We start from the raw sequence: 11354 nt of genomic DNA, 5'->3' as shown, positions 1-11354 counted from the left end.
CCGAGCTCTAAATACTGTACAAGTTTCATCGAGATACAATTTAAACTGAAGACTGTATCTTGTTCACAGACGCACATACCACGTACACATTACCATCGCATAAGCTCATCAAAAACAACCAAGAGCAATCAGTTACTAGTAACTTATCAGTTAAAAATGTCCCTGGAGCACTCCCATCATCTCCACAGATAATTTATACGACATTCCTGATTTACAGATGTAGAGAATAATCCATAAACTTTGGTTCTTTCATGTTCACATATCTTAATGCATTTCGCCGCAATTAATGAAAAATGTTTGAAATACATGTACTAGTACTGTATAGAGTATACTTCGATTACTAATGACCATGTGTACAGAGTTTCGGAACAACATGTGTAAAACCGGAAGGTTATCGATCCACAACATTCAATGTTCTGTTGAAAGGTCGACAACTCCCGCAAATAATCATAAACACTAGTACACATAATCATGTACATGTATACCAAATTTCAGAACACCATGTCTAAATCTGTGTAGTAGTTCGCTCTACACACTGCACCAGACCGACCAACCACACAGAGACCTTTAAGTATAATAAATTCATTAACCAATAACCTTAAGGGTGACTAATCTACAGTTATAAATTAAATCATAAATGCTATGTCAAAAGTCATCATTTTGCTTAAAATGACGACTTGAAACTGTAATGTATCAACCTGTGAAAGACTGAATTCTTGTACGACGAACAGAGTATAACATTGATAATTAACACCGCAAAACAACACAAGACAGGTATCAGTTTTTCTCTTTATTTATACTCAGTATCCATAACATTAGAAGACCATCTTATGTGGGAACTGACTCTTGCCGAGGGAGAACATGGCTCCAAGGTAACCAAACATGAATTTCTTGTCTTTGTTTTTACGGATAACATCCAGGATCTGTTTGTCAACCTCAACCTGGTCCGCTTTGCGCTCGTCACTCACAGTGTACGACTGAAAAACAGGAAACAAACAAGATGTTTATATTAACAAAATATTGCAAACAAACATTGTATTCCTGGGTATTTAAAAGCTGATGCAAATAAGTTTCACGGCAAACAACCTGACTCCGTGTCTTTGACAAGACACAACAACATTAATCTATTGAAGTAGTTGAAAATTGTGTTCCTTCACATCATAACCAGAGTCTATATTAAAATCTAGTCATTTAGTCACACTCTAAGCCATCATTTGATTTTACTAGCAAACTGTAAAAAAAAAATGCTTGGAGACAAAAATTAAGCTTTACAGTGTACAACTGAAATTCAAATACAGCAAACAACTAACGTGATTTCAGAGATCATACTGAATTTACTATACCCAAAAGACAAAGGCAGCTGTAGAAGGCTTAGCGGGAAGAACCTCCCCACATTTATTTGTACAATTACTACGATATTTCTGATACAGTATATCTAGAACTGATTTTGTGAAGTAATGGACTTTAATATGGTGGGCCAACTATAGGTGGTAGTCGACAATTATCGACAACATTCTGCCGGTATCGATAAATCAAATGTTTTATGGTTTTTTTTATTCGTTTTGTTGACAATTTGACAAAAGGTGTGGATGGTTTGTTGGGAAAAGTTACAAACTTATTAAATATTTCACTTTTTCATTTTATTTAATTCTTAATCCATGGATTTATGCAAAAGTGTGATTTTATTTGCCAGTACCTTCTAACTAGATGCGAATTGACACAAAATGTGTTCTTTTAAATGTAACTTTCCTAATAATTGATTACTTCCATAAATAAGTCGTCTTTCCAATTTAACAACAATGAAAATCCAGTAACATCAATAAATGAAGAAAGGGGTTAAGATCATTAAAATTACTGAATACATCATCACAGCCACAATTTTTTCTGCATTCATCACCTAAATTATTCAGAAAACCTTGACAGTTTACCTCTTTTTTAGTGTCAAAGATCTCGCCCTCAGCATGTTTGGGTTTCTTCAGCTGCTTTCGGCGGAAATACTCGTCATTGAGACGATCTGGTACCTTGACTCCACTGATGTCAAGCTTTGTTTTCGTGGCAATCACATAACGCTGGTTAATTCTCCTCAGTGGGCACGCATTCAGGTGGAATGGACCTTAAACAAAGATGATGAATTGTGTTCAACTAATTTTTTAAGTTCAACCCATTTTCACAAATACTTTAGATTCAATATTTAAGGCATCAGAAATCATTTTCTTCTGATTTTAAGACCAAGTTGTAAGTAATTGTAAAACATGCCTACTGACATATCCAGCAACATTTTTTTCATCATAAAGGAGCACTTTTATAATAAAATTATAAGTCTCGAGTCTTAAACTCAGACTCCGGACATTACTGCATATAGCCCCAAAGAGGAGATGTAGTAAAGAGGCTTTACACAACAATTATTAAAGACTAAGGATACAGACTAAGCTACACAAACTTTCTTTTGGAAATCTTGAACAATATTTTGATTAAATGATTAAAATTTTGCTTAATACCAGCTGGTGAAACAAAGGCCGTCACAAAGACTTTTTACTTCCAAAAACAGACCAGTTAAAAAATAATCTAAGCCATGTCCAAACATGTCACAATGCCTTTATATTGAATCCGTACTATAACCAAATACTTAAAGACCTGTTTCAACATACCGGTGACCAGAAGAAGTCCAGATGCCAGCTGCTTCAGGCAAACAACACGCTGAAATGAAGAGTAGGGGTAATAATAAATCAGTTCGTCTACGAAAGATACAAAGAAAATTATTTTATTACATTAAAACAATGTTACAGAGGATGGCTATCAATGGCTTTGTAATAACTGAACAAAAATGCATTGGGAGTTCCTAATTTTAGTCAGGATGACACTTTTTCCCAAATCAGAAATGCCCCCGCCCCATTCCCAAAATAGTGTAAATAATATAAACTCCAATGAATCTGAGTAAGATTATTGTGAACATTAATGATACAAATCTAAGACAACAAAAGTCAGAATGATACAAGTCTTTAAAACAACTAAAATCAGAAATTACTCTATCAGAAATTACTCTATCAAAAAAATATTGTTTCTGCAATATTTGAACTGTTACAGCTCTGAACTAACAGTTTTCACCACAACCCATTTGCCAGAAACCTAAACAGGCAAGTTAGTTAATCAGATAGAATGCCTGAATGGGCAAATGAAATGCTAGCAAAAACAAGATCAGAAGAGATCATTAAGTTTGTACAAGGTTTTGTTATCAAAATCAAAGCAATAGCAATAATCATTCTAACCAAATGAATTATTGGTTTTATCTTTTTCATAATAAAAAAACCCAAAGGCAAACATTGTTAAGAATACAACCTACATTCACAGCCAATAAATTTGCAGATAGGCATTTATTTAGGACTAGGCTTTATCATTAAGAATTTCAACATACTGTTTAAAGCTTTGCATACTGTCACTCATCCAATGCACACTCTCTGCGTCAATTTTGCTTTTACAATGTGTCAGCCAATGAGATTGTATTCGAAGTAAGGAAGATTACCTTCAGAAAAATCTTAATTTCAAGAAGGGCTTGTTTGCTACGCTCAATCCATCCGTTCTTATTAATTAAAAACTTACTTCATGCCATTTCACTATTACTACTAAAAGTTACTTAAAAACAACACTCTACAGGGACAAAAATCATGATATTTATATGCTGATCAATGTGTTCAGGCAAGTAACAGTGATTTCAGGCAAATTCATTTTGTCAGCTTTCCTGTCTAACTTAAAACTGCCATTATTAAGTAAATATGTGCAATTGACAAGTACCTTTCCCTTGTGCCTGCCAGCGACCAGTATGAGGATAGTTCCTGGCGTGATGGAGGCTCGGAGCTTCCTCTTGTGCTGGGAGAAAGACTTCCTTCGGTTGTACAATTTACGGGGACGGTCTTCTGTCGGGTAGTAGCGAGACTGTAAAAAATATGATCAATATGAAAAGATACACATGTTTAACAAGAGGATCACCGACATAAATCAATCATAGATGAATAAGTACATTGGCATGATTGCCCTCGTCTTTTCCATGAGGAGCAAAATCTACATTTATTTACTTTAAGCATCAACAGTCGTCATTAAATCCATATTTACTTCATTAGTGCACACTGGACAAAATTTGACAAATGAAGTGTCATTAAATCCATATTTACTTCATTAGTGCACACTGGACAAAATTTGACAAATGATATACAAAGTTTCAAAATTCCCCGTCTCTTTTCGCAGTTATTCTTTTGAAAAATATCCCTCCTTACCACACTTCAGGTTTACTGAAATACTTTATTGTTACCTGAAATACATGGTCTTACTAAACATAATGTAAGTGTTAACTTGCTTTTATCGTGCACTCAGTCATGTTTGACTGCCCTGCATTATTGCTGAGGTGCAATTCAGCAAATTTACGAAGAAAGCCCGTAACAAGAATTGATTATGCACTATGCTAATAAAACAATAATGACCACTTTGTCAGTTGTGAATTCATGCCCATGTTCCTAGGTGTGTCATGTTAAATAGTTCATTTAGGTACACTTCATAATGTGTTAAAACACGACTGACACTAAACAGAAATGTCAGAATAAGACCGAAATGAACATGGCGAGATTTACTTACAGTGCGATTTACTCGGACTGTACGTTTTCCACCATTTTTGTCACCGCCGATGTCTTTGGTGACCATACGAGACGGGGTCTTAGGCTTTGTCGCTGCCGTTGGGGCCATTCTGAAAAAAACACAGTTTCCAAATATTAACAACTACAACTTCGCTAGACCTGAATTCATGCCGTTTCTGGTGTTTTGGGTAGCTGGTTTAGAGGCAAAACATGAAGTAGTTCAATATTCTAGCATCTTATTTACACTGTTTTGTTGAAGAAATGGTTTTCTTTAATCGTTTGGCGGTGTAATAAGTTTATTTTATTAAGCTGGTGTACGGATTACAGTCGATATAATATTGTAAATACAAATGTTCGTCTACTCACTTTGCCCAGGAAGTGTAAGAGGCTCACAAATCGATGACGTTTTACGACTTCCGGTTATTAATTTGAAAGAGTGATCTCCCATTTGTTTTCATTTTTGACAGTAAACTCAGTGCACAGACAGAAGGAATGTTTACAGATACAAAACAAATACGGCTATACAGACATGATATTGTGATGTGATTAGAATGATTATGTATCTGTTGTTCTCGATAAAGCGTTGTTTTCAGCTGTCAATGGACTGTTTATGATGAAACTACCAGAAAGTTCTGTTGTACACGTACATGTACACTGTTATAAATAGAAATTGCATACATGTATTGCACAACTACATTAAAGCTTATAATGGCAACATTTTTGAGCTTTTCACGAATCTATTCATTTTAACAGTTGTTCAACCATCAACCGTATACAGTTCTTGGATTTGTATACTTATGTAAGTACCGTGTGCAGTATACAGAACTTTATCTATACTGTACTGTACTTAATTAACTTCTGGGACCAATATTTAGTAATATTGGACCCAGCTACAATAAAATGAAGATGATTGAAACATTATTCTTTAACATATAAATAATATACAGCATTTCCGTTTTAAATCACGGTATTAAAACTCATGCATAGATTTACAGCATACAGCAGTGGTCGAAGTTAGCTCAAGCCCACAAGCCCTGCACTGGTAAAACGTATTTCGGGCTTGCTCAAATTCTGAATTTTATATAGCAGGGCTTGTTCAAAAATTTGATGCCAAGCAATAGTATAATAATTCGGGCTTGTTGATCCAATAGTCTAATTTCGATGACTGATACAGGTGAGCGTAACTAAAAAGGGAATTAGCATGTAGTTCGTAATTATCACTTTTAATGTACAAAATGTACAGAACTGTATACACTATTTAGAAATTGAAATTATAATAATTTTTGGTGTGCATTTAATATTATCGCGTATATATTTTGAGAGAGCTTTCAGCATATATATTTATATAGTTTATTGATAATAGCAATATAGAATTATAATATCACACCAGCTGAGAACAGACAAATTAATGTAAACTGTTGTGCACATATTTTTCAGACGACCGCGGAAATTAAAAAAATGGCAGACACTATTAGATGTGGAAAGGAAGACAAGTACGCCGACAGGCTTCCTAAACGACTGTGTTACATTTTGCGGTATGGGGCAGTTAAGGAGGGCCTCACAGTTCATGAAGGAGGTATAAATACATTGTACATTGTATGTATATTTGGAATGGTTTTGTTATTACGAATTGTCTGCCTTTTTTATTCAGAACTGTCAAATCGTAGCTTTAGACTGCCAGAGCGCCAGAGTGATTAATTTAATAGTGACTTTGAACTATAGTGACACGTAGGAAGCAATGCGTCATGTACTCGATGTATGTAATTTGTTTTGAAGCTCTATGGAATTTAGCCTTAATAAAGCAATATACACTCTTAAACCTTTTCAAGATCACATATGTATTATCAGTTACTGCGATTAAGTCGGAACATTCAATATACTTCTTTAAACGACAGACACATCGACTCTTCTCAGATATCGTTAGTGGTATTAACTAAGACGCGATGTGTGCATGCCTTTCCGAATTGATTATATTTTACATCTTTGGAATGAGTGCCATTTATTGTGAAAAATTTTCCTTCTCGTTGACATCAATATTCATATACTTTTGATCCATAAGCGGGCTAAACTGAAAAATATGGCTTTATGAAGGAACGTTTAGACTTGGACTTCCTTCCCTATCCCATCAAAGCAAACAAATCATATGCACTTACTCTGGTAATAAAGTTTTCCCTCCTTTTTATACAGGTTACGTTGACATCAAGGACGTTATGAGCGTTGGGATGATGCGACACCACAGCGAACCGGAAGTTCTGGCGGAAGTGGAGACGTCCCTAAGCCACCGAAAGACGCTCAGGTTTGAGCGGAAGGATGAGGTTGGACGGACGCTTGTCAGGGCGCAGTTTGGTCGAAACTTCGAGTCGGTATGGAAAAGTATTGAATGTACTTGGTGTATTCTGTAACTTTTAAAGTGTTGTATAATTTCAGTACTTTCAATCAAGAGGATGATTGAAGTTTTCTGGGTTCATTCAGATATCGATAGAAATGAAGACATTTCATGAATTTTACGATTCTCGGAATACTTGTTAAGCTTTCTGACCATGAATGGTCGTGTCCGTTAAGCTTTCTGACCATAATCGTGTCCGTTAAGCATTCTGACAATGATCGTGTCCGTTAAGCATTCTGACCATGATCGTGGCCGTTAAGCTTTCTGACCATGATCGTGTCCGTTAAGCTTTCTGACCATGATCGTGTCCGTTAAGCTTTCTGACCATGATCGTGTCCGTTAAGCTTTCTGACCATGATCGTGTCCGTTAAGCATTCTGACCATGATCGTGTCCGTGTCCGTTAAGCTTTCTGACCATGATCGTGTCCGTGTCCGTTAAGCTTTCTGACCATGATCGTGTCCGTTAAGCATTCTGACCATGATCGTGTCCGTTTTGTCAAAATGTTCAGCAAAGGAAATCCCGTTTACATCAGAGAAACCGGGGAACAATTTTCAGAGAAATACCCATTTCATTTGATAAACGTTTAGCAACCCTTTTTCAGAGCCCTTTCCACGAGGGAACCCAGGTGCGGTCCCTCCTACAGACCACCCTGGAGTACATTACTGACAACCTTCAGGATTATGACCTACAAGATTTCCCTGATGAATTCTTGCTCAGGTGAGCAGTAATATGTGGAACATAGACATAGAACATACGATATTTCAAAACATCACCAGGGTTTGTATAGGGCAATAGGAAGATAACCACCAGCCTGCTTTTCCGTTTAAATACCATAAAAAAGTATGCTGTATAGACTCAAAATGCAAGAGCAATGGGCGCTTTTCAATGTTTCGCTCATTTTTTCGCAGAATTTTGCAGTGTTGGTCAATGTCAACCGACTAGCTGTCTTTCATTTAAGTTGTAGTATCGTTTAACAAACGCCAGCATTTCATAAACGACCGTGTTGTTATCGCGTAGATGTAATAGCCGTCGGTGGTGGCGGTGTTTACCTTCTTACTTCATCCATATTTTATCGTGCCGCAAAGCCCAATTTATTAAACGACCAGAATTATTTGATATGTTAAGGTTTTGTTTTTTTTCTCGAAGAAAGCAGCCCTGTGGTCATATTACAGAAGCATCTTAAGTTAAAATTTAATTATTTCCTTAAATTTAACAATTTCCTTAGCTGTTTTTTTACTGGGAGAAAGTCTTATGCTTTGTGTGTATTTGTGCATTTAAAAAATGGACACTTATGTTTTTAAAAATGAAAACTTAATTTTAAAGAATCATTTTTTAACGAAACACAAGAATTCCAAATTTTACACTTAAGATAAAATATGTTAAAAATGTATTAATATGCTTCTGTAATATGGACCAAGGGCTATATTTGATGTGTTTATGTTGTCGGTAGCGGCGGCGTTGTCCTCAGTGTTGGGCATAACACGAACATATTGGAATGTGAAACACCGCTGTTTTATTGTTATTTACATATTTTGTTTAAGGCTCTGTTACATATTTCAGTAAGATGATATCCCAGCTCAAGCGAAAAAAGAAGCTCAACTCAAAAAACTTTAAAGCTCTTCTGGTACCGGCACTAGAGCACTTAGACGTCTCTCAAGATGTGTGTCTGACCCAGTCGATGCTAAAGACAATGTGGTCGAACTGTCCAAACCTCAGGGTACTTATTTTGAAGGATTGCGGTTACATTGTCACCGACAGCGTAGTGGAGACATTATTTATGGTAGGTATAGTTCCCATAAATTGACAGAAGTGGTTGAAAATCGGAGTCTATTTGCTATCGATACTCCTAATGAATAGATACGCGTCGACGTCGGTGAGTTATTTGCATGATTAAAGTAGCGTTTGGAGTACGTGTTGTCGATTTTCCCCCGTGTTTTTCCTTGCATTATATCAGGCGTCAGATCCCAGTCATTTTACAGTTTTCTATTTGGGTAGACCCTACCATTCAGCCAAAATTGTTCAGAAATTATAACCGAAACACGTGTGCACTAATTTTGTGTGTAGTAATGCACCAGTCAATTGTAACCACGGCCCCCAGGTCCGGGGAATAGCGGGGACTTTGACTTTCGGTTCTCATTATGGGGACAAACTGCATGTAAAATCCCCGCCAAATGCCCCCTCACACATGGATACCTAGGTAAGGCCCATTACCCGCTATTTTCGGAGTGAAAAAGAAACCACCGCATTCACTCGACACTTCAGGGCCACTTGGAATGTTAAAACATGGCCCTTTTCCCCCGCTATCCTCGGTATACTACCTGGAGGAGGGGCGTGGTTACAATTGACTGGTGCATAACATCCAGATATTGGTAAAAGAGGGGCAGACAACAGCTAGTGGACTGGGAGGGGCACGGAGAACTATAGGACCTTGAGCCATATACACGGTAATATTAAGTAACCATAGCTGATGATGTTTCTGAATTATTAGAGAAACGTGACGTGTACTTGGATCTGAAGCTACACGCACATGTTTTAAGTTGTAGTTGTGTTATAAAGTCGTTTGCGACATTTCACTCAACTCTTTTACCTGTACAATCGCTAAAACTCGCATTAATAATTCCTCGTTATATAACTTTCCTCGTGCTATCGTACATGCCATTCCAAACTGGTATTGTATACACCTATAGATGCATACTTTGATGACGTAGTGCACAAAAAGTACCCCACGCGTGCACGTACGTACCCGTACAAGTAATGTTTCGCAAACTATGTTATTATTGACAATAGTAAATGTCAATGTAATCAGTGCATGCATTTCATATGGTTAAGGATCCTATAAAAGTGCCGTATAGTGTTGTTGTTTTTGTTTTTTTAAATTAGTAGTTCGTTCAATTATCAGATACAGGAAACACCTACAGGAACTTAATCTCAGCTTTATTTGGACGTTTTCAGACAGTGCGATAGTGGATGGTGTGTAATTTCGAGCGACTACCTAGATATTTATGACGTCACTCTTAAGGAAGAAGTCGTGCAGCTGCTATTGAGGCGGCCCGGGAGGGGGGTTAAAGTAGTTTTGAAGGGCCTCTTGGAATGAGACCCGGATGTGACGTTAGAGAACTCTTGTATGATGCTGCCTAACTTCGGAAATACTTGGTAGCGCGTGATTGACCTTTTTGTCGGATGCCCCCTGTATACTACTAAGTATATGACGCTCTGTTTCATTGAGTTCCATTATTCGTTGTAATGGTAGTATAAACGGAATACAGGACCGGGGTTGCCGCCGATGTGAACGAATGTACAAAAGCGACAAAAATCTCGACAAATAAAGATATCTTTGAGTTCTATATAGATATTTCATTGCTGAGGGTCCGTTTGAACCACGAGGAGAAACGTTGTGCTTTCGTTCGCATACATCATTGGTTTCTCTTCCAGTGACATAATATATTTATTCGAGACATTCACCCTTTTCTGTTTCAGAAACTACACAAGCTGGAATCAGTAAGTTTAGCGGCGTGTAAACATGTGACAGACAAAGGGGTTCGTTCAATGATCAAGTATGGGGCCAATCTACAGGAGCTAAATCTCAGCTTCATTCGGACGTTTTCAGACAGTGCAATAGTGGATTTAGTGTGTAACTGCGAGCGATTACGTCACCTTGATATTTATGACGTCACCCTTGGGAAGGAGAGTCGTGCGGTTATCATAGAGGCGGCCCGACAGAGGGGGGTAAAGGTTGTTTTGAAAGGCATCTTGGAATCAGACCCGGACGTGACGCTAGAAAACCCTAGCATGATGCTACCGAATTTCGGAAAAACTTGGTAGTACAAGGGCAGTGTGTAGAAGTGAAATTGTGTTAAAAGCTGCACTCTCACAGATTGAACGTTTTGACAACTTTTTCATTTTTTGTCTTGAAATGAGCAAGTTTTTGCGTATAATTGTCATATTTCCGTTCCAAAATTAATGTTTTATGGCTAAAACCGTAACGGTTTAAGAAAAATGCATAAAACATCATTTTTTTAACTTAAATATAAAAATTTGCAATCTTATGTTTTGTCAGCAGTCTTATATAACTGGTTTCCATGGATTTTCGCATAAACTGGCTCGTTCCAAGACAAAAAAAAGTTGTCAACACGTTCAATCCGTGAGAGTGCAGCTTTGAAGTGGCAAAGAATATTCTATTACTATACGGGTCCTATCAAATTTAGCGTGTACATGCTGAACAGTCGTAATTTAAAAACAACAACTGCTGCTGATGTTAAAGATTGTTATTATGACGTTGCAAGCATTTTGTTATATTTTTAATGGAGGGATTAATTTGTATTCATAATATATTCAATATTTCTTA

General features: G+C 37.0%; 2 protein-coding genes across 2 annotated transcripts; one reads left to right on the top strand and one right to left on the bottom strand.

Moving 5' to 3' along the window:
- Positions 1–777: 777 nt before the first annotated feature.
- LOC128229755 (60S ribosomal protein L6-like) lies at positions 778–4781 on the bottom strand. The gene is made up of 5 exons (XM_052941569.1): positions 4624–4781; positions 3790–3930; positions 2649–2697; positions 1929–2113; positions 778–977 (listed from the first exon to the last, which is right to left on the bottom strand). The coding sequence occupies exons 1-5, from the start codon at positions 4729–4731 to the stop codon at positions 816–818; spliced, it is 645 nt and encodes a 214-aa protein (XP_052797529.1). The 5' UTR covers positions 4732–4781; the 3' UTR covers positions 778–815.
- A 285-nt stretch (positions 4782–5066) lies between these two features.
- LOC128229754 (uncharacterized) lies at positions 5067–11354 on the top strand. Its single transcript, XM_052941568.1, has 6 exons — positions 5067–5421; positions 6060–6198; positions 6810–6985; positions 7611–7726; positions 8570–8789; positions 10487–11354. Exons 2-6 carry the CDS (start codon positions 6081–6083, stop codon positions 10829–10831), a joined length of 975 nt encoding a protein of 324 aa, XP_052797528.1. The 5' UTR covers positions 5067–5421; positions 6060–6080; the 3' UTR covers positions 10832–11354.

Source organism: Mya arenaria, chromosome 4, assembly GCF_026914265.1.
Source record: "Mya arenaria isolate MELC-2E11 chromosome 4, ASM2691426v1".
Lineage (NCBI taxonomy): Eukaryota > Metazoa > Mollusca > Bivalvia > Myida > Myidae > Mya > Mya arenaria.
This window is presented reverse-complemented; position numbering and strand designations above follow the sequence as displayed.

What these genes read in the sequence shown, in the direction of transcription:
- LOC128229754 (XM_052941568.1), top strand. Translation starts at nt 6,081, where the DNA reads ATGGCAGACACTATTAGATGTGGAAAGGAAGACAAGTACGCCGACAGG. An exon ending in TTGGTCGAAACTTCGAGTCG is followed by an intron (nt 6,986 to 7,610) that starts GTATGGAAAAGT and finishes ACCCTTTTTCAG; the next exon opens with AGCCCTTTCCACGAGGGAAC. An exon ending in CCTGATGAATTCTTGCTCAG is followed by an intron (nt 7,727 to 8,569) that starts GTGAGCAGTAAT and finishes TACATATTTCAG; the next exon opens with TAAGATGATATCCCAGCTCA.
- LOC128229755 (XM_052941569.1), bottom strand. Translation starts at nt 4,731, where the DNA reads ATGGCCCCAACGGCAGCGACAAAGCCTAAGACCCCGTCTCGTATGGTC. An exon ending in TGGACTTCTTCTGGTCACCG is followed by an intron (nt 2,114 to 2,648) that starts GTATGTTGAAAC and finishes TCTTTGTTTAAG; the next exon opens with GTCCATTCCACCTGAATGCG. An exon ending in TCTTTGACACTAAAAAAGAG is followed by an intron (nt 978 to 1,928) that starts GTAAACTGTCAA and finishes CCTGTTTTTCAG; the next exon opens with TCGTACACTGTGAGTGACGA.